A 24,117-nucleotide genomic window follows, 5' to 3' on the forward strand; every position below is an offset into this window, starting at 1 on the left:
ACCCTGTACCAGCGCTTTATCTCCTTGCCAGAAGGACAGCGCCTAGATGAAACCATCCAAGGCTTCCTCAGGCGTGGGTATCCGCAGTGTGCTGGTGCCATAGACGGGATTCCCATCATCGCCCCCCATGAAAACCCTGTGGATTATTATAATCGGAAAGGGTGGCAATCCATTATTCTTCAAGCTGTTGTGGACAACCGATACTGGTAAGTAAATTTTTACAAATTATTCTTTCATATCTACATTTATTTTATGTTTTTTGTGGGTCGAATACTCATATTTTTTTTTTTTTTTTTTTTAGTTTTACAGATGTTTTCATAGGCTGGCCTGGACGGGCACATGACGCCAGAGTACTAGCCAACTCTGACTTGTACAGCATAGCAGAGGAAAAGCGGGGTGGATGGCTTTTCCCTAGAGAGGTAAGAATATATGGTCCTTTTTCTCTTTATGTCCACTATTATGTGCTTTTGCAAAATATGAAGTGTGAAATGGTGCGGAATGCATGATATTCAAAAGTATTTGCCAACATATATATTGTGCTATAAAATACATGAAATTTTTAAAAACTACTTGACCACCATGTGAATACACCTTATGCCACTTCTCATTATAGTGACCTTATTTTTTTTTAAACAGAAATCGGTGACCGTAGATGGCGTGGAGGTCCCGGTACACATCATTGGCGATGCGGCATATCCTTTGAAGCATTGGCTAATGAAGGGTTATACACAACATGTACAGTTGTCCACGGAAAAGGTCACCTACACTCACAGCCTTAGCTCTGCCCGGATGGCTGTGGAAAATGCTTTTGGACGTTTAAAAGGACGTTGGCGCTGTCTCATGAAGAGGAATGATGTGGACCTAAAAATCATGCCCCATGTAGTAGCAGCCTGCTGCATACTGCATAACATTTGCGAACTTCAAAAGGACCACTTTCTTCCCGAGTGGAATGTGCAGGACACTGAGGTGGGTGGCATTGCAAGTGATGCAGTAAGCTACGTGGAGGAGCATGAGGACAGCGCCGAGCTCATCCGGGCCACCATTTCTAAAAACCTTCCCTTATTGATTTAAAATAAAAAGGCAAAATTTCATATTTCAAACATGTTTTTTGTTTATTTGGTTTGAATTTTTTAATTTTAACTTTAACCATGCGCATATATTCTGTTTTTTAATAGAACAGTTTTAACACATTCTTAGATTGTCGGAAAAGTATAAAAACATTCTAAAACAAATGTCAAACATCGTATGCCCAATATAAAAGAAAAGCGCCTTATAGATCCCTGCGGGCAAAACAATATACTATAAAAGTTATAAAAATTTGAAAAGTGCCATCACACAATAAACATGATACTTGTAGCCACACAATAGAAAAAATAAACTAAAATAGAACATGTACCGGTTGGTACACCGATAAAATATTTAAAATGGGCATGTTTACGGCAATTGCCTGTACACTGTATACTGTGATGACTCTTGGTTTGTTTCTGTTGTGTTAGGGTTAGTGCTAGGGTTGTAATAATTAGGACCCATATTGCACTGGCCAAATCTGTGTTCTGGGTACACTGGGGCCTGTGGTAATGCCTGTGTTTGGTTGGGATAGCCACGACCAAATGTGCGCTCGAAAAACAACATCTGTCTCTCTTGCATATCCATTAATTGGCTCATAAATGACTGCTGCTTTTGCCTTTCGGACTCTAGAAACCGATCCAATCTAGCATCCTCCTGCCTCTGAATAACGGCATCCAATTCGCGGAGATGCTCCACGATCACAGAAGTCATCGCTCTAGCCGCTTGCTCCGACCTGTTGAGCTTCTTCTTTCTGGGTGGCACATTGTAGACTGCAAAGGGGCAAAACAAAAATATAATATGCACTGAGCCGACATAAAGATAGCAGTGGTGTTTGCGTACATGTGCTCGTGGCCTTCTATCTACCTGCACGCTAGCAGCACTCTGCAACAGTTACCATTTGGATTTAAGTGAATGTAGTGTGTGTGTGTCTGTGTAATGTGGTTGTTTTTATTTTTTTAAATACTTACTATTAGCGCGTAGCGAAGGGATCTTTTTAGGGGGCGCAGTCTCTGAGCTTGTCTCACCTACCTCATCTATGGTGGAAGTGATACTGTCAGCATTCACAGATGAATCCATCCCACTACCTTCTCCAGGTTCATCGGTCAGTAGGAGCTGTGATGTTGGTCTGCTTTGCGAGGATGGCAGGGTAACCTGTGTAGCCGGTACCTCTTGACTATCCTCCTGCTGGCTGGAGCAGGATGGCGCAATTGAGGAGGACAGTGCTATGGGGTTTGAAAGCGCTGTATTTCCAAAAGCGCTGTAGCACAATTGGTAATGCACCCATTCCTTGCGGCCTGCACCACTTTTGTTGCGGTTATGATCGTGCACTTTAGTGAACTGCTTACGCAAGGCCTTCAATTTATTGACCACTTGCTGCTGCGTGCGTTTTATCCCTCGGGACTCCAGCATCTTGGCTATATTGTGGTACACTACCACAATATAGCCAAATATATACCACTGCCAGCGCCCCAGAAGCTCCAATCAACTAATAGCAGAATATAGCCGGGTAAAATAATCCGGGTAGCACCCGTTCACACTGCCACATGACACGGGAACAACCCGTGTTCAACCCTGCTCTCAACCCGAGTAAGATTCCCGGGTAAATCAACCCGGGAAATTTTTCTAGGAGCCGTTCACACAGAGCATTGACCCGGGTCGACCCGGCAATAACCCGGGTTATTCGGTTGGTGTAAAAGGGGTATAAGTGGCCAGTGGGGAAGAGCTGACAACAGCCAGGAGGTGCTGTAGAAGTGTGACCACACATTCTAAGAAGTTCCAAGTGCCTCTAGTAGGAGCCTTGGAGAAACCGTTACAGGTAATGGTTTAGGATCCTGTTGCAACAAGTAGATCCAGTGTAGCAGCCTATTGGTGGCTGTTACTTGGTTAAGGATGATATGCATTGAATGCTGCAGCTCAAATTCCAGGGTCAGCTGACAGTCATTTCTGTCTTTTAAAAAATGTAGACGGGACTAACTTTGCAAATCCTTTAAAAAAAGAAAAATATATCAATCTTTTATGTCTCTAGCATCAAAAATTAGATTATAGGCTTTATTGAACAAGAAGACTGCAAAGCCAATTGTGGTGTTGTGTAAAGTGCTATATATTATTATTATAATTTATTTATATGGCGCCACAAGTGTTCCGCAGCGCCTTACAAAGATATAGAATGAAATCTGTAAATAAATAAAACCCCACTTCAGCACGCCATGTCCCAGGTGACTTGACTGCAGCAAATGTATTTTTTGCTCACAATGTGCTTATTCGCTTAAATAAAACAACTGGGAGCGACAAAACTACATTACTAAATTGCATTGATCAATTTGATGGGCGACATATGTACATCTGTGTGTGCCAGAGTCTGAATCTCTATACGAAGTGCTATGGTGTACCGGCCGTAGCTTTCTCACGCCAAATACAGCTGTCCTGAACATACGAATTTGTACGGCTATAAAACACATTTCTGTGGGTTAAGTCTCAGCCCAGCATCAGTAGTACACTTTGAGTGGTGTTGCGCTGTCTGCGATGCAAATAAGTCACCAAGTTTAAAGAAAAAGCTGGTATGTTCAGCGTCTAGGGCCATACGACATATGGACACTAGAGGGTAAATTTACTAAAGTGAGAGTTTTTAGAAGTGAGTTTTAGAAGAGATGTTGCCCATAGCAAACAATCAGATTCTAGCTATTCTCTTCTAGAAGGTGCTAGTTAAATGTTAAGTAGAATCTAATTGGTTGCTATGGGCAACATCTCTTCTAAAACTTCTAAAAACTCTCACTTTAGTAAATTTACCCTTAGGTGTATGAGGTCACATCTGTATAAACTGTATATTTGCCATCACTAGAGCCGTAGTGTTTGAGCACACATCTGTACATGTTCAATTACGTTTAGGTCCAGTTTTAAGATCCGTCACAGTGATATTTTTAACGATATTGTTCAGTCGGTCACTATATCGTCCGGTTTGTATGCAAAAACGATGAACGATAACGACCAATGATGCACACTCCCGCTGGTCGTTGGTCTTTGTCGTTCATCACCCGATCACGCAGGCCAACCTGACGATATTGTCAGGTTTTTGCATGTTCGGGGATGAGGGAGGGAGCCTGGCACTGAACGATATCGTGCATGATATCGTGCAGCGTTTGTGCTCAATGTCATTAACAACACCGAGCACACACCTGCCAGCGAAACACTAGATGATATCGCTCATGCAGCAAATCGTCTAGTGTGTGTGCACCATTGCTCCGAACAACTTTACCTACTAAATAGACTGAATTCATAACTGCAGTTTAACTGAGAGTGCATCTGAAGTGCAAACCCAAGTGGTTTTGTACTAAGTCCATAGTTTACAACGTTTTTGTATATCTATCAAGTGTATATTATTAAAAAAAATAATAATTTTTTTTTTGGGGGGGGGGGGGAGTTAACTTGTCAGTTTGTGAATGAGTGAGGTTATTTTAAATTTGGATGGGGAGAGAGCTGTTGTTGCATGGTACTTCTAACTGACGCTACCTTTATCAGGGCAGGGAGGTGTTCCCTTTCTGCTAATAAGTCACACAGGGGTCTATTTCAACACAAGGAACCCAGGTGTCGTCCTCAGAGGGGGTGACACCAAAATGCTGGCTCCTACTAAGTGACAGGAGCTGGGTGCTGCAGTGTAACATTTTTCTGCAACACTCTGCTGCTGTCACAGAGGAGGAGCCGACAGTGCAGGCACAGTCTCCAGGGGGCAACCTAGCATCTTCGGGGATGCTGGGCACACCCACAGAGTGATGCAATCGGTATTTCCCAATAGGCCACACCCCTTGTGTTAGGATATGCCCCCTTTTCAAGCACGGGTTATGGAATGCCCACCAGGTGTCACCAGACCTGGTGACGCCTCTGCGTTTAATATTGTCCTTGTAAGTAAGTTTCTGTAACAGATTGTAATGTAATGTTGTGTTTTATGGTTTCTACATTTTTTTTAAACATGAATCCGCAAATGGAAGTAGTTAATCAGTATTCTATCACTGTATTCTTAGTAGTACTATATTTGTATTTCTATTGCATTACTTAGTTTTGTTAGCTACTAGACTCCTTACATTCTAAAGCAAGTATCCCCATAACGCTAAGTAAATCATTCAGTTCGTCTCCTCCTATGTTATATACAGCGATTCCCCAGTTTTAAGCTGTTTGGTTAGCATGTGTGTGTGTGTATATATGTATGTATATGTGTATATGTATATAATATGTATGTAATCTATAAATATATATATATATATAATGAGAGAGAGAGCACAAAGTGGTTATGCACAGTCAGTCTCTGGATTGATAACAGTCCACAATCCAGCTTTAAGTGATGTTAGTGCAGAACCATCCTCACAGCCAGAACCACAGGCATAATGTACGTACATGTAAGAAAGAACAAATGGGGGGGCGCACAAGTGAGTTTTAGAATCAAAATAATGTGGCCTATCAGATGGTGGACATGGTTATGTTATAGGTCCGCTCCAGTTACAATCTACATGCTGCTAATACCATTAATATTTGTCAGCCTGCTCCCACTTTGTCCCTGGCACTCCGGCACCTCACTTGGGAATGCTTGCTCTGGTGCCTTCCTGCAAGGTATGCGTCCCCAAATACATCCAAACGTGAACAGGCGACACTCAGAGACTGTTATTCAGTGAAAAACTTCACTCTCAGTGATTTATTCAAAGCCTACGTTTCAGGGAAGGGGATTGCTGGTAGGTTAGAGAAGGGAAGGTGAAGATGAGTTTGGGAGGACCCAGTGGTTATGATATATATATTGGTATCCATAATGTTAAGGTGCCCACACACATACCGATATACTTACGATCCGACGATGTGTCCGATTTCCCTTGAAATTCTCCCTGGCAGCTCAGCACACGATATGTACACGATATGCTGTCCAATCTTCATCTGGTCTCCTGCAGCCAGACTTTTTTATAGTGCATTGTGTCCCGAATTGTCAGATCTGCCATACTGCACGGTAGATCTGAAGATGCAATATGCGACCTGCAGGGGCGCGCATTGCATCGTGATCGTGAGTGGGGACTCAAGATTTGGGCATTTTTTACCCAATCTGTCGTTCCAATGTGTTGGAATCGACCAGATCGGGAAAAGAATCGCTATGTGTGTGGGCACCTTTTTAGAGGTTAATTGGTGGTCTTCAAAAACAATATCCGTTAACTGGATTGTAAGTATAAAGCAAAACCATCTGAAATTTTCTGCCTCTACCACGTTCTTCTCCTGATACAGTAGCAGCAAATCTCAAATTGTTTTTGCTCTTTATGTACATAAACAGCAAAAGCGTAATAGTAAAACTTAAAACACTGGTCCACTAAACTAGAAAATAATTGTATAAAGTAAAGAGATAACTGATGTACATGAGAGATCATTCCAACAGATTGAGTATGGGATGCCAGCGCTTAGGATGGCGGCGGTGAGAATCCCGATGTCGGCATTCCGATTGGGTTAGAATACCGACACCCGCCGGTAAGTACCCTAAACCTAACCCTCCCTCCCCGCAGCCTAATCCTAACCCTCCCAGCTGCTGCCTAAACCAAAACTCCCCCCCGCAGCTTAACCCTAACCCTCCCCTTGTGTCTTACCTTGCCATCCCCCAACTGCAATACTTACCGTCAGGATGTCAGCGGTCGGGATGCTGGCGACTGGATTCCGGCGCCAACACATTGAGCGCCGGCATCCCGATCCCCGGGATGTCAACTACATCACAAATCCAACATCATGTTGCAGCAGTATTGATAACTTTACATCACTGTATAATAAATCCTGGTTTAAACAACCAATGGTAATGGTGAATTTATTAAAGTAAATACAGTAATAAAAATCTCCCTTTTGTAGTAAGCGGTATTCTGCTCAGATAGTCATAGTTGTGTATTTGTATTGCTATGATTGGAGAATCTGTTACACATTTGTTTTTACAAAATGAAATATTCTTTATAGACTGCAGATAACTCTGCTTACCCAGTGATTTAGCAATCATGGAAAAATAATACAAAACTTTCATGGCACTGCCAAGAAATATCATTTAGAACCTCATTAGTCCGAGGTCATGCAAAAGTAATTTACAGTCATCTGATGGCAATTCACATCTCTGTCCAGTTTTTCTCCCTTCTGAACTGATTAAGCCACCAAAATGTATATAATTCACTGTGGCCGTGGGTAATGTTTTTATATATATATATATATATATTTAGCAGGATTGCAAACTGTTAGTTTTGCAATTAATACTGCTATCCATAAAATATTAAGGTACAGTCCCAGGGTAGAGTATCTCATAAATGTTTCAGCTATCATTATCAGGGTAAACTTTTCAAGCACGTTTCCATTCTCTTCTTGGTCAAGCTGAGAGAGAGCCTACAATGGACTAGTCGGCGATGATCACAAAGACTGTTAGATATATAGTCACCCTGTAGAGGATTTTGTGTGACCTAGTGTAACACGCAGTGGAGGTATCTATTTCCTTGTGTCTGAAGTGATGCAGAAAAAAATTGTTGCTAAACATTTTCTATTTAATTACATTTATTTTTAAAGTATCATGTGGCTATAAAAAAAAGCACAAACAACCTTATTTTTTATTTTACTAAATCTTCTACACTCTGTCTTTGTAATAAGACATTGGGTGTTTAAATCCTTATGGTTTTTAAATGAGTTAAAGTGCAGTTATTATTATTATCCTTTATTTATTTGGCGCCACAAAGGTTCCGCAGCGCCTTACACAGTACATAAATGAGCACACAAGAAAAACAGTTAATAGTAATATAAAACAATGCAGGACAAGGACATGGTTTATAAACATAGCTGCATAACACAAGCAGCAGGACATGAGCAACCAGGTGTTAGGTGCCGTTGTGGGGAGTTAGGAGTAATTGATACTATAAGTAGGGGGAGGAGAAGCACATGAGGGATGAGGGCTCTGTTCATGAGAGCTTACATTCTAAAGGGGAAGGGCAGACAGACAGGGGCGACACAGAGGGGTAGATAGTGAGGAAGGAGCATGGAGAAGTGGGTTAGGATATGTGCTGCGGAATGTGTGTGTATAAGATGACCTGATGTTATGTCAAAATTAAGTCCTTCATTCATCTATCTCTAAGACAGAAAATAGATTTTAATTAGGTGTTATTTACGTGAGAGATGTACAAAATAAAGTCGTAGCACTTTAATTATTGTGTGTTACATTTTAGCATCTAAATACATCCTGATAAAAAATATGAGATATGGTAACAACTTACCTTTGTTATCTCTATTTCTACGAAGTCCATAGGGTTCCACAGGATTCCTTGGGGTATAGGTGATGACGTCAGGCATCGGGCACCATAGAGTTAAGTTTTCAGCTTCCCAGGATGCATCAGGGTCCCCTCCTATACCCCGCCCCCGAGCCAAGGCATCTCAGTTACGTACCAAGCCATAGGCCGGAGGAGGAGAAGGAAGAGAGAGAAGAAAGATCTGGACACACACAAGAATCACATTCTCACCAGAGGGAGACGGAAAAACCGGTGACCAGAGTAAAGCCCATCTGCGGCACAGGTGCGACAGGGCGGGAGTCCTGTGGAACCCTATGGACTTCGTAGAAATAGAGATAACAAAGGTAAGTTCTTACCATATCTCATATTTTCTACATCATGGTCCATAGGGTATCCACAGGATACCTTGGGGATGTCCCAAAGCAGTATCCTTTAAGGGTGGGGACGCTCCTGTGCTGAAAGGAGAATCCGCCGCCTGAAGGAAGCACCCTGAGAGGCAGAGGTGTCAAACGCGTAATACCTCACAAAGGTATGGACAGAGGACCACGTGGCAGCCTTGCAGATCTGGACTGCAGAGGCACCACGTCGAGCTGCCCACGAAGGACCCACAGACCTAGTGGAATGAGCCCTCACAGAGGATGGAACCGGAAGGCCTTCATGAAGATAAGCTTCTGAAATTGTCATACGAATCCAACCTGCCAAAGTTTGCTTTGAAGCAGGCCAACCCTTTTTACGGAAGCCATAGAGGACAAACAAGGCGTCCGACTTCCTAAACAAGGAAGTGCGGTCAACATAAATCCTTAAGGCCCGCACAACGTCCAAAGTGGCCTCACCCACTGAAAGGTCGGGTGAGTTAAAAGCTGGCACAACGATTTCCTCGTTGATATGAAAACGTGAAACATCTTTGGGAAGAAATTCAGGATGTGTGTGAAGCACTGCCCTGTTCCCATGAAAAATCAGGAAAGGGGGTCTACAAGATAGAGCCCCTAAGTCAGAAACACGTCTGGACGAAGCGATGGCCAGAAGGAAAATTGTTTTAGCTGTCAGCCATTTAAGGTCCACTGAGCCCAGTGGTTCAAACGACGGTCCCTGGAGAGCCCTCAGGACCACAGCTAAATCCCAAGGCACCACCGGTGGAACAAATGGTGGCTGAATTCGAAGAACACCTTGCATAAAGGTGCGCGCACATCAGGGATTGTAGCAATCCTACGATGGAACCAGACGGACAGGGCAGACACCTGCACCTTCAGAGAAGCAAGGCGAAGCCCATGGTCTAGTCCCGCCTGTAGGAAAGCTAACACTCTAGACAGACGGAACTCCCGAGGTGCATAACCTCTCAGCCGACACCACTGGAAGAACGTATGCCACACACGATGGTATATCCTTGCAGAAGAAGGCTTCTGAGCTCGTAGCATAGTTCGGACTACAGAGCTAGAAAACCCCCTGGACCTTAACATGGCCGTCTTAATAGCCACGCTGTCAAAGACACTGTGCCTGCTGGAGAACATTGAAGATGGCGCGGCGTTCCAAGATGTTTATTGGAAACTCCTGTTCCGTCTGGAACAAGTGTGGACCCGTGACCACTCCCCAGCCCCGAAGGCTGGCATCCGTTGTCAATAAGACCCAGTTCGCCACCCAAAACGGACGACCCTTGTTGAGATGAGTCGTCTGCAACCACCAGGCAAGGGACAGGCGAACCTCCGGAGTGAGCACCATCATCTGGGACCTTAGACTCTGAGGCAGTCCATTCCATTTGGACAGGATCAATTGCTGCAGAGGTCTGGAGTGAAACTGGGCATATTCCACCATGTTGAATACTGACACCATGGAGCCCAGTAACCTCATTGCCGAGTGTAGAGACACACGGCGACTCTGCAGACAACTGCGCACCCTCAACTGCAAGGCATAGATCTTTTCTCCCGTCACAAAGATCTGGTGCTGACTGGAGTCCAATAAGGCTCCGAGGTGTAGAATCCTCTGAGACAGGATCAGGGTGGACTTCTGCCAGTTTATCAACCAGCCGTGTCGTTGCAGTACTGCAATCAGATCCAAGTGGCGTAGAAGGAGTTCTGGAGACCCTGCTACCAACAAAAGGTCGTCTAGGTACGGCAACATGCGGCCTCCCTGCAGCCGCAGGAACGCCGCAATGACCGCCATAACCTTGGTGAACACACGTGGTGCTGTCGCCAGGCCAAAAGGTAACGCCCGGAACTGAAAGTGATCGTTGCGGATTGCAAACCTGAGGAACTTTTGGTGACTCAAAAGAATAGGGACATGCAGGTAAGCGTCCTGTATGTCCAACGACACCATGTAATCCCCAGGTTCCAGCGCCAGAATGATGGACCGTAGGGTCTCCATCCGAAATTGCAGCACCCTCAAAGACTTGTTGAGGGCCTTGAGGTTGAGAATCGGACGATACGACCCATTGGGTTTCTGCACCAAAAATAGATTGGAATAGAAACCCAGGCCCCTCTGGGAGAATGGAACAGGCACTATAACTCCAGCCTGGAGCATAGTGTGCAAAACCTTCCGCAGTTCCCTGGCTTTGTTCTGGTCTAAGGGAAGATCCATGGTGAAGAATCGGGATGGGGGCCTGTGCCGAAAGGAGAGGGCATACCCGTGAGAAACCACCTTGTGAACCCAAGTGTCTGTCGTAGTTGCCGACCAATACTGGGCGAACTGCAGCAGGCTGCCTCCCACTCTGGGATCCCCCAAAGGGAGGCCCGTACCGTCAGGCCGCAGGCTTGTCATCAGACTTAGGGGCCGGATGTCTGGTACTCCATGCTTGATTCCGGGGCTTGGCCGATTTTTTGGGGCCAGTCTGTCGGGAAAAAGACTGTGCTTTAGGCCTACCGTTGGCCCTATAAGGCCGAAAGGACGACGTACCTGAACTTGAATGAACTGCAGCAGATGGGAGACATGCCGATTTGGCTGCCGCCAGCGTGGCTACAATTTTATCCAGATCCAGACCAAATAGGACTTCTCCATTAAAAGGCAAAGCTTCCAAGCCCTTCTTGGAATCAGCGTCCGCCTTCGAAGATCGCAACCATAAGGTGCGACGAGCAGCAACAGCTGCCGAAGAAATCCGAGAAGTCAGGGTACTGATATCCAAGGCCGCTTCATTGATATAAGTGGCCGAATCCCGGAGATTGTCTACCAACTCGGACTGTTCAGCCGAACAGCCGGAATCCAAAGACGCCTCCAAATTATCTGCCCAGCGCTCCATAGCTCTGGCTACCCAACAAATGGCCATAGCCGGCCTGGCTGCCCCCCCTGCGAGGGAATAAACAGACTTTAGGCAGATCTCCACCTTACGGTCCGTAGCGTCCTTCAAGGAGGACATGGAGGGCATGGGCAATGTGGCACTTCAGACTAGGCATGTCACATGAGAATCCACTTGTGGAGGGGATTCCCACTTAGAAAAATAATTGTCCGCAAACGGATAAGCCACCGCTAAATGTCTTTGAGGCTGACACCGTTTACCAGGATTTTTCCATGCCTCCTCTAAATGGTCTACTAACTGACCCGTAAGAGGAAACACTGTGGTGTCACCCTTAATATCCTTAAAAAAGGCATATTTGGACTTGGACACCGGAGGATCGTCATCCTCAATAACTAAAGCTGTGCGGACCACCCGAATAAGGCCAGGAATATAAACCTTGGACTTAGCGTCTGACTCTTTAGTACGGAGAGGTTCTTGGTCAGATAGATCCAGAATCTCCCCATCATCGGACGTCCCGTCGTCATCCTCATAAGGAGCAGACAGAGACTCCACCGGCCGCTTATGTGGCCGCAACACAGACTCCCCTTGTAAAACATCCGACAAATGCTGTACTGAAGTTGTCAGAGAATTAACCCACGCAGGCTCCTGAGAAACCTGGGGAGGGGAAATAGGGAGACTGTGGGGTACCATCAGTTGTCTCGGGAAACCCTGCATGGGTGATGACACCACTGACTGCTGGGACAATCCCATCTGGGAAAACGCAGGTGGAGGAGCTAACTGGCCCACTAGGGTTGTAAGCGCTTTAGCGAAACAAGCCCAGGGAGGTTCCTGTACCGGAGCCGTGACAGTAATTGGCCGCGCCAATACATAACACTGCCGACATAGCCCCTCCGCGTTACCCACCCCCTCCACTATAGGTACATTGCACTTAGTACACATAAGCTGGAGAGGAAATTCACTCTCAGACATGATGGTAAGTATGTGACCCCTCTCACTGATACTTATTAGTATAGTGGGAGAAACACCCTGCAATCACCGCACCGCAAGGGTTTTAGTAGAGTAAGAGCAGGGACAGAAAAAAAAGGCTGACAGTAGAAAATGAAAGTACAGGCAGCAGCGCTAGCAGTAGTCACATACAATGCAGAAACTCAATTCCCTGCACTATCAGCGCTGATTTCAACTACACAGGCACAAAGTCTGGTAGGACACAGCGCTGCATAAACTGACCTGTAATAGAGGTATGCAGGGGGGACCCAGACCACGATGCTGCACTCAGCTTCCAGCAGCGTTCACCACCCTACAAAGATGGCCACTGAGGAGCAGAGAGGGGGCCGGCCTGGAGGAGGATCGCTGCCACAAGACCAATCGGCAGCTGTGCAGAGAGGACCCTGGCATGCGATTAACCCCCAGGACGCCATAGCGCTTGCCGCTTAGCCGCGGCCCGCTGTCCCTGGGGTATAGTGGAAGCGCAGGCTGTTTGCCTGGCTCCACGTGCAGCCAGTCCCCAGGGAGCCCCCTGCCTGGGGACTTCTGGACCGTGTGCTCAGCGGGGACCCACCGCGGGACCCCGCTGCTTACCTGTCCCCCTTGGATCCGGCCACGGTCCGAAGCATCTGGGGTCACCGCTAGCCGTGACCCCAGATACCTACCAGCATTCCCCGGATCAGTACCGGCGTTCTGGTACCGGCAGGGTGAAGGGGAGATATTGCATGCACGTCAGTACCGACTGTCCTTGCTGTTTACTCCCAGTTGTGTAGCCACAGCTGCCGAATTTTGAGAAAACTTCAGGGGCATTAAGCCCCCTCTAGACATGTGCTCCGACTCCGAGCCGGGCACCAACGGAAACTGGGATGCCTTGGCTCGGGGGCGGGGTATAGGAGGGGACCCTGATGCATCCTGGGAGGCTGAAAACTTAACTCTATGGTGCCCGATGCCTGACGTCATCACCTATACCCCAAGGTATCCTGTGGATACCCTATGGACCCTGATGTAGAAATGCAGCTATTATGGGACTGTCCTGCCATCCTAATACAGTAGTGACTACTTTAGTCCCAGCTGCTGGGTGCTAGCCATGCTCCTGTGAGTGGGTGCATCTCACATGCTAGACCACAGGTTCTCAAACTCGATCCTCAGGACCCCAAACAGTGCACTTTTTCCAGGTCTCTTCACTGGATCACTAGTGAAAAAATTAGCTCTACCTGTGGATCTTTTAAAATGTGTCAGTAAGTAAAGAATACACCTGTGCACCTGCTGGGTGACCTGGAAAACGTGACCTGTGTGTGGTCCTGAGGACTGAGTTTGAGAACCACTACACTAGACCCACCCACAAATGGTAAAGTGATGTATGTTAGTTAGTCCTTTGAGTAACCTGGTAAGAAATTGGTTCTAGCGTAAATCTGCTGAAAACAGAACTAGAGATGGGCTGGGTATGAGTTGCTGTCGGGATCCCGGTGGTCAGAATACCTACCCTTATTTATACAAGTGAATAAGGGTCTGTCTGTAGTCACTCAGACCTTCTCACTCAGTGTCGTTTGCAGTTTTGCCGAACTTGGAATCGGCTTGTTGCACACCAAGGCTATCTGGGCTTTTGGCAGCCGGACTCCTGCATAGTGACTCCCTTGGGTCAGCTTGCGCTAGCCTTAGAGTGATGATTAATACATTGTTTGAGTGATGCTTGTGGTTAGGGCAGAGACTGTCAGCACATGACCTGTTGGCCGTGTCAGTGTATGGGGGACCAAAACCTATTAACTTAAGGATGCTGGACTGCGTCCTCTCCCATAGCCTATTGGCAGAGTAGCCCAGCAATGTGGAGTGCAACAGAATGATTCTAGGAGGTATATTTACTAAAGTGCTGTTTATAGAAGTGGAGGTGTTGCCCATAGCGCAAACACATCTAACATCACATATACTCTGAACAAGTGTTTTTCATCCTGGTTGGCAGTCTGGATAATAAAGATATCTGGGGGTATAATTACTAAAATGCAGATTTATAGAAGTGGAGATGTTACCCATAGTGTGCGTGTATATGAGTGTAGGGTAATATAGATTGGGGGGGGGGGGGGGTTTATAGGCATTATAACAGACTTGCATTTTTTTTTAGATTTTGGGTGGTGATGGGGGGAGGAGGCAAACTTTAGTCGTCATTAAGCCCTGTGAATCCTGCATTTGTAACTAAGGGTCGGAGCCAAATAATGTGATTCTCAGAATTATGTCACTAGGCCACGTCCTACCCGCAGACCAAAGATCCTCAGAAAAATTCTGCCCACTTCACTAGGAGGTGGGTGGAATGCGGTAGAAGTGCCTACTCTCTTCCAGGGGCGCGGGGGGTTACCCATAAACTTGGGAGCCTCCTGCACTTTCAGGGGCAGTAGGCAAGTATGCATTAGGATAATGGAGTGATCTCACCAAGTCAACATGGAAATATTTGTCTGAGTTCTATTCACAACTGTGGGATTTACCAGAAAGTAGTCAGTTCCTGGAAAGGGATCTAGTCAGGAAGCCGAGCTACCCGACTGTCTAATCCCGGCAAAGTACCAATGACAGGCATCTAAATCCCGACGCCTGTCATTAGACCTACGCCGGGAGAACGACACCCGGCATACCGAACGAAGGTCCGCCAGGCGCGGAAAGCCGGGGGCGGTGCGGTTAGGTTTTAGGGCTCCTGGGTGGACTTAGGGTTAGGTTTAGGCTAGGGGAAGGGGGGGAGGGTTAGGTTTAGGCTAGGGGAAGGGGGGGGTTAGGCAACCCTGGGGGAGGGCTGCAGGGATGGGGGGATAGGATTAGGCACTTGTGGGGGAGGTTGTGGCTAGGCACCCATAAGGGAGTTGGGTTAGTATACTTACCTTATTAGCGATCAGGATCTTCACCTCTGCCGGGCTTCCACTGTTGGCCGGCTGTATTACCTACTACACCCCCTGGAAAGGATTGATGATAGTGAGAATAAATGGGTAAAGTTTTGTTTGAAGATTTTGGTGATGCTTCGCATCAAATGCCGGGCGTTTAATGTGACTAGTATGTTTGTGGCCTAGAAAAAGTCCTGACCTTTTCTAATAAAAAAAAAAAAGACCCAATACTAAAGTGAAGTCTCACTGACACTACTGCTTAATGATGATAAACAAGCAGCAGAGAGGAAATTAGAACAAATTTCTTAGAAGGAATTGGGAGAGGTGTTGGAGGAGTCTAGTGACAGGAATGAGTCCTGTTTTAGAGGAGACAAAATTGGAATAGGACATTGATGGTGTATAAGATACCAATACTACTTTTATTACATATGTAGGTGACAGAGTTCAGGTAATGTTTGTTTAAAATAGGATTCTCTGATTAAAAATGGGTTTCTTGCAAGAAAATATCGTTGTTAGACTGATTTATTTCCATACCAATTTTTCTCTTTAGTGGGAATTAAGGCCCTGATTCAGAGCCGCTCGTTCGTTCTGACCGATGTTCGCACATCTGCGCATGCGTACGGATTTTAATATGCATGCGCGAACCAGTCAGTGCGGCTGAAAATCGTTTGTTCGCTATATAGCGAATGCCTGCTATTTTGAGTGACAGAAGGAGGCGTATGTGGGTGGTAACAGGGGAAGGTGCTTGAAAACGGGGGGGTGGAATTCGAATGCAGGCGTGCTTAAAGGTCAAAACGGGCATTTTATGGGTGTGCATAATTAATGCAGCAGCGTCATTGACCACGTCACTTGTTTTTTTTTTACTCAGAACTGCTCGCAAAATAGCGGTTGAAAAAACCAGCCACAAGAATAGCGAGCAGTTCATACGCTGTTCGATGTACTCGATTAATCTAATAAATAGCGGACATGACGTATGGTGCGAGCGGCAAGGGGGCGTATTTTTCAAAATTACAACCGCAAGTTTTGCTCGCTCGTTCAGACTGAGGCGTGAACAGACCGCAATTAGCGAACGGTTCATTTGAATAGCCACCCCTTGTTTTAGAACGAACGACCACAAATAGCGAGTGGCTCTGAATGAGGGCCTAAGGCCCCTAAAATGATCTCACATAATGGAAAGAGTTTGTGAGCTATCCAGGGAGAATGTAATGTTCAAGTCTCTATGGTGGTAACATGTATTACAAATACCAAAATACAACCCATTAGCATTAGAGTGCGGTGAACCAATTAGGACATGTGTTGGACATGTTCTACGTTGAATATGAGAGAAATAAAGAAGATGGTTGTCGGTTTTGGTTTGTATCCACTAAGGAAGAGTAAAAATAATGGGGGTTAGTTTGCTTTCTGTGGGAACAAACACACCAGATTTAAATTTAAGAATGTCCATCAATGGAAGTATTTGCTAGACAATGGCGGCTTCAGGTAGCAACATTTAAAATGAATATATATGCTTAAAAGTTATCAAGATAAGGCATTATAGAATCATAAACATTATAAACCATCAGATATCATCATGCAGAAGTTGTAATAGGTCTGCAGGTCACGGTTTTCTAGTTAACCTAGGGTTATATGTAAAGGCATGTTTTTGTTGAATATAATATTTTGTCAGTTGTACTTCTGTTTTTGAGCACGTCTGCTTCCCATTTGCTGAAATTGTTTGAGTTGCTTTAGATGCTATATAAAAACACTCTTTGATAAAGCTTCATGCAGAAACGAAACCGGTTAGAAATCTGATTCACAAGTGGTCAAATGTGGTTTTAAACTGGACTTGACTACCATACCCGCTGATGGCCGTTTACTATCTACCTCACGGCATCAGCTGGATAAGAGGCGAACCTGACCGGGCGAGCTGCGAACTTGTGTACAGCCTGTGATAAATACCTGTGCTCAATATTCCATCTATTACTAACTACATTGGCCTCCACTAACAACAGCGGATGGACTCTCACAGCTGACATGCGCAGACTCCTGCAGGTGGGAGAGGACCTATGTGGGCTACTAAGTATGATCCTATTTGCTGTTGATATTAAAAAGCTTCAGCATATTACACTTGGAGAGATATAAATACAGGCTATTTTATAGCCTAGTATTCGCAACAACTTGAGACATTGTATCACCAGGATCAAAAGACACTTGGCAGATTTAAGTACTGGAACCGCTTTATGTGGAGTCTCCAGCTTTTTTTATTTCCTTTTTCTACATGTTCTAAAAGGATTGGAATTAAGGTGTAAAATACACCCTTTTTTTGGGGAGGGGTCTATTTTTATACATCCTAACATGGTTCACTATTTAATGATAATATGCATGCATATGTTTTTTTCTAATATTATTTCACCTATCTAATGTGACTACAACAATACTGAATATAAAACGGTACTGTTATTGAGAATAAAATGAATGCATTTAAATATATATATATATATATATATATATTGTATGTATGTATGTATGTATGTATGTATGTATGTCCTCACCTAATTCAGCCAGGGCGTTAATTACAGTTAAAATTTATAAACGCAGCACCATTTCTCATTAGCGTTTTTGCTTTAGATGCTAGCTTGTCAATACATTCTTCTATGTTGGGTCACTTTTCAGCAAATTGATTTTCTCCCTCTCTTTTATTTTTTTTTTTTTTTTAACTGATCAGATGTTCTAGAAATTCTGATTTCGAACCAATTTGCAGTTTTGAGAATTTATCTACATCTCTATTGCTCACCTTTGTGTCAGTAAAATCACTAGGCTTATAAAAGATGACTGTTAATACATTTTTCTACTTCTATGCCATTCTTCAATATGTGTTTGATGTCCTTGAATTATCTAGATATCTTTCAGATACTGTTTATTTCCAGGGAGTGATATCTTATGACATAACTTGTTGATTTTAGGAGCGGACTGTAATGAGATTGTCAATAACTTCTGTAATTTAAAAAAATTTTTTTTTATCCCTTAATGAATTTACCTATAAGCTCAAGGGATATAAACCTTAATAACACATCTTTGGACATAGGGAAGACTTTCTTTAAACTGAAGTCTATCTATTTTATGAGCTTTCAGATCAGTTATGTTCTTCTTCTTCTATTAGGTCCATAGGTCAGCTGATTTAAAAGTTGTGTAATGACCTTTGTACCTTGAGAGCGTGCCAGACATTCCAGCCATTTCATTGCCTGAGTTAAGTTGTTTCCTGTAATTAGGTGTAGGATATGCAAGTTTATTGACTTACTAATAAAACTGTACATTTATTCATTTTCTGAGTATCTCTTATCATCCAGAATCAGACTATATCCTAATCCACTTTAGTGGGTGGAATCCATATTCAAGAAAATGCATACTATAAATTTTCACAGACAACTCTGTCACCTGAGGTATGAGCCATGAAATGCCTCATGAACATTGGGCTCTAGCCAATCTATTTATTACCAGTTATTTATATAGCGCACATATTCCGCAGTTCTTTACAGAGAATATTTGGCCATTCACATCAGTCCCTGATCCAGTGGAGCTTACATTCTATGGGCCTGATTCAGACCTGCTCGCGAGCGCATAGCGCTTGCAAGCTGGTCGATGGTCGGCCCAGTGCGCACGCCCCGTAGCGAGTGAGAACTTCACTTGCTCTGGGGCTCGCTACAAGACGGGCGGCTGCCGATGTTGATCGACAGCTCTCCCAGTTTTGTAGGCAGGTAGGGGGGGTGGCTGGACAAATGGAGGCGTTCCCTTAGGAACGCCTGCCGTTTGTGGGCGGCCCTACTGACATCACTCGTAATGTTAGTAGTGGACTTCCTTCTCTACTAGAGCAGGAAGTCCACTCGGGCTTGCGAGACCTGAGACCCTACTACAGGGTCTCCTTGCAAGCCTGATGGTCATGATAATCGCGACCATCGCCAGGCCCCCCGCTAAAGCTGTGGGTGGTCACCCACAGCCTAGCGCACTGCCTGGAGGCCGGGGATAAAAAAAAAAAAAAAACACCCGCCCTGATTCAGGGCCAGTGCTCACACACGGGTTCATTTTTGTTTGGAGCCAGTATATTTTTTGGAGTGTGGGAGGAAACCGGTGCACCCGGAAGAAACCCATGCAAGCACAGGGAGAATATTCAAACTCCACACAGTTACAGTCGTAGTGGGAATCGATCCCATGACCTCAGTGCTGTAATCTAGTAGTTGATAAGAGGGAGACTTAACATTTTGTTCACTCTGGATGAACATGTTCTTTGAAATGTCATGACACTTTAAGTTCTATTCCATGGCACAAATAACTAATCTCGGGGATACACTGTGAGATATCTCAGTGTATTGGACCAGATATCTGTGCTCCTCCCCCGGGGAGGAGACATTTATCCGTTCCTTCCCTGTGAAGGAACAGGGGATATGTCAGTCGGCCGCGGCTGGGCATATACTGCCCGATGCGGCCGACTTTTAGACTAAAAAATATTACGTCGGACAGACATGCTGAACAATCCGGCATGCCCGATTGTTTGATATTTCAGCCTCTGTTGGCCGTACGCACAATACAATTATTGTGTCAATCTGTCGATATCGGGCAGTTCAGCCCAATGATTGTATATAGTGTATGCCCAGCAAAAGTTTAGGTGCATACAAAACTATTCGCTCTGTGTATTTCATTTTTTAATTATTATTTTGAGATGTCAGTCTGTTAAAATAAAATAATTAGGGGTCTATGTACTAAACCTTGGAGAGAGATGAAGGGGATAATGTGACAACCAATCAGCTCCTAACTGTCATTTTGCAAACAGTCTGTAAAGTGACATGAGCTGATTGATTGATTGGTACTTTATCCATCCAGTTTATCTCTCCCCAAGGCTTAGTACATAGACCCCAAAATCTGTCCCATTTGTCGCCAGAACAACATGTTTACAAAGTAGGGGAGTCTTAAGAGAGGAGGGGTCCCGTGTGCACTCCCCGTGTGGGGCCCCATCCTCTCTCCCCGATGGCTGGAAGCCGACTGATGCGGCTGGCCAGCCACCGGAGCCTTAGTAGACTCCGGGCATTAGGGTGTGCCCAGAGTCTACTGCGCATGCGCAGAACACCGGAAAAATGGCCGCGGTGGACATTTTCCGGTGTTCTGAGCAGTGCTGACACCTGATGCTGGACCACGGACAGATACGTTTAAAAAAATATGGGTGCAGGGTGTGCGGTGCGGGGCCCCCCTGGACCCGGGTGCCCATGTGCCCCGCACACACTGCACCCATTATAGATACGCCACTGCTACAAAGTTTAATTTAGTGCAGGCTGATAAATGTACAAAACTAAAATACGCGTTTACAACATTGCAAGAAGAGCCGGCTCACAACCTGTGATTCTACAAATGGAGATTCACAGATTTTCTACCTCTGATTGATTGAGTAGTTTAAGCTTAGAATGTTCATGGCATATTTTATTTATGTCATTGTATTTAGAATAGCCTATTGTTAGGAAATACATTTACATATCATCATGCGTCCGACTATGAATCAAACCCACTGTACATTATGTTGACATTGTTCCTTAAGCTATAGTCCTCAATCATCTTTTCCTTTCAGGTACATCCCAAGTACACCATGTATACGGATGTGACCAAATTACAGACAAAGAGCACTAACCATTAGCATTAGGCCAGTTACCCATTTGCTTTGAATTTGTGTCAAAATGTGGAAATGCATATAAAAGATGTCTGCCTGTGTGTTTGATATGTGGTTCACAAGCTGTATATACCCATGGGTGACATGCACTGGACTCATTCACATATGTATTTGAATATGTGTCCAGATGAATAGGGCACTTGATTTGCCAATTAATTTCCATTGGTTTCAGCATGCCCCAATGCAATTGCATGCAGACGTAAGTGCAAATGGTCATGGGTGTATTGAATAGAATGGGTTCTATTTTAACAATCCCCATACTTTTTAAAAATATCAGAAGCAGCATTTAGATACCAGTTTTTAAAGTTCTCAGACAAGTATCAGATTTGAGTTAATGAGATTTAAATTCTTCCAAATAAAGGTAACCCGGTAGTAAAACTAGAGTTTCCAGATTGCTTATTGAGCTTGGGAACCTTTAGCAGGTTTCTGGGAAACAGCTAGATCCCCTTCCATAGATTGACCCTGATGTCATCAGCCAGTGTCCAAAGTCATTTCCTACCATCCAAGTGGGCTTAGAGGGGGAATATAATCATGTGGCAAGCCCGAAGCGTGGCGAGCGAAGGGTGCCCGCGATGGGCCAACTTTCTTTTTTGGGTGGACTGTGTGGGCAGGAAACTGTACTTCTGACCTCCAGTGTATGTGACTTCCAGGTACAGTATCTGAAGGGGAAATAGTCTCTACCCAGGTTTCTGGACATAGGCCAAAGGTTGTAAGCATTATTAGGTGCTGAGGATCAGATGTGTGCCTTGCCATGTTAAGCTGCAAAGAATATCAAGCTGGCTAAAATTAATTTGTGGGCTGTACTTTAAGCTACATGTTCATTCACCTCAGTTGTGTGATGCACTTTCTTGCTATTATTATTATTCAGAGATGTAACTAGGGTTTTTGGTGATCAGGGCAAATTGAAGCCCCCCCCCCCCCCCCACAAAAGATAAAACGGTTCTATAAAACAATGATAGAAATCTTATATAGATACATAAACTGGTTAAATGCTACAAAACTGTCAAAAGCATATTAGCAAAGTGATCAGTGAAATGAAAGCACATTTATATGTAAATTTTACTTGTGTGCTATATACATTAAACAAAAATGATTTTGTTGTGACCCCTGGTCACTAGAGTTACTTGTTTGCTGTACCCATTATATGTATTTATTGCCATATCCTATCTGTATTAGTGTGTGGGGTGTGATTTCTAGGCTTTGTGCTGACACCGTGGGGTTCTATTAGGTTGCGGATATATCAATTGATCGGCCAATATATCTGGTGCCTATCGGACAGTGTGTACCAGTGATATGTCTGTGAATGACGTTGTTCGCAGACATATCGCGTCGGCTGTGCTGCACAGCTGATGGCACATGAAGCAGGGCCCACGGGCAGAAGCAGATGATGGTCGTTCAGTGTGTATGAACGACCATCATCTGCAGATTTATCTGTGCAACTGTACCCACCTTTAGAGAAAAGACAGCCCATAAGGTTCTTATCCAATCTCACACATTGGGAGAATTTAAATTAGGGATAGCCATTAATGTTTCCAAAACATTGATGGTTCCCGGGCAATGGTACTTTTTGTATGTGAGAGACTCAGATGTAAAGATACAGTTTATTTCTGTGATGGGCCACTTTATATAATTCAAGGGCTCTATGTGAAACCCTCCAGCCTTGAAAAGGGCAACATATCTCACTCTTGTTCCACACATGCCCTCAGATTCCCACTTGCCATAAAATGGGCCCACATACACTCATACTCCTTATATACTTACACCTTAACATATGCCCCTCAGACCTCCCACATACTCCCAATATGTCCCTCAGACCTCCCAAATAATCCCAATATGTCCCTCAGACCTCCCACATACTCCCAATATGCCCCTCAGACCTCCCACATACTCCCAATATGTCCCTCAGACCTCTCCATATGGACACCTTCCTCACTCACTGGATAATTTACTGAAAATTCTCCTACCTGTCTGCTTCTTATTCCCTTCTCGCTGCCCCCACATATAGATATGATTTATCTTCAATTTTTTTTCTTTTTCAGACTTTGATACGGTATACAATGTGCCAGCCTCTATTAGCATTCATTAATTCAGAAATTAATTCAGAATACAGTGGGGCCAATGCAAACATACTCTTGCTTGCTCTGGAGGTACAGGCCCATATCCACTTCCTACTGAAGGGGTACAACTGAGCTGTAATGGCGTCTCTCATGTAGGCAAACTTCAGCGGTGTCTATTTGGCAACCTCCTTATAATATATATAATTTTTTTATCGTGTTCCCTCTAGCCTCCCTGCCTCCTGTCAGTCCAGCCTCCTGTCACACATTGATTGTGTGTGTGCCTTGGAGAGAGTTAAGTGCCAAACAAACAGCATCTAACTGCCATTTTCCAGGCTGTGATTGAAAAATGATTGTTAGAGCTTGATTGGTTGGTACTTTATCTCTCTCCGAGAATTGGTACATCTCTCCCTATGCATTGTAGACATACCTTCCGACATTTCTGTCCCATGGAATTGGGACAGAGCACTGGTGAATGGGATACACCTCCCAACATTTCCACTGTGGGGACACATGTCTGCCAGTGGGACAGAGCCTTCAGATCAGCACTGTCCCACTAAATCACAGTTGGAAGGTACATGAAGATAAATGTTGGACCTTTCATAGATACGTCTGAATGTGAGGGAAGTAGATTGGAGAAAGAGAGAGTATTTACATTAGAACAGTGTTTGGTTGTTAAGTATCAGCAATTTAGCTGTAAAGCACTTGTACAGATGTATTCTCAGACAGTTCAATAATGCACGTTCTGCCAAAGATCCTGACAGTGGTTTGTATAACGTAATGTGCACCATGAAATTTTGACCTATGGAGGGTACACTTTATGTGGCTGTTATCTCACCCAGGTTAGCATTTTGCATGGACTACTGTTCTTCCACTAACAACCTAGAATTGTGAATATCTGGAATAGCATCTTGATTTTGTCACGTCTTTGCTAAAAACAATTCCTTAATATGTTATTAACATTTTGCATTCCTCGTGA

At 44.5% G+C, this 24,117-nt stretch overlaps 2 protein-coding genes across 2 annotated transcripts in view; one reads left to right on the forward strand and one right to left on the reverse strand.

Annotated features, from left to right (window-relative positions):
• The window catches only part of WWC2 (WW and C2 domain containing 2), a 243,054-nt gene that overhangs the window by 82,671 nt on the left and 136,266 nt on the right, over positions 1–24,117 (forward strand). The window lies entirely within an intron of this gene.
• On the reverse strand, positions 1,271–23,578 carry LOC148506295 (uncharacterized). The gene is made up of 4 exons (XM_088446961.1): positions 23,569–23,578; positions 2,037–2,498; positions 1,562–1,838; positions 1,271–1,280 (listed from the first exon to the last, which is right to left on the reverse strand). The coding sequence occupies exons 1-4, from the start codon at positions 23,576–23,578 to the stop codon at positions 1,271–1,273; spliced, it is 759 nt and encodes a 252-aa protein (XP_088303087.1).

Source organism: Taudactylus pleione, unplaced genomic scaffold (genome assembly GCF_031769625.1).
Source record: "Taudactylus pleione unplaced genomic scaffold, aTauple2 ptg000408l, whole genome shotgun sequence".
Taxonomy (NCBI): domain Eukaryota; kingdom Metazoa; phylum Chordata; class Amphibia; order Anura; family Myobatrachidae; genus Taudactylus; species Taudactylus pleione.

Excerpts from the sequence above, each read along its gene's own strand:
- LOC148506295 (XM_088446961.1), bottom strand. Across the intron at positions 1,839-2,036 it reads CCCTTCGCTACGCGCTAATA|TCTACAATGTGCCACCCAGA; the intron begins GTAAGTATTTAA and ends GCCCCTTTGCAG.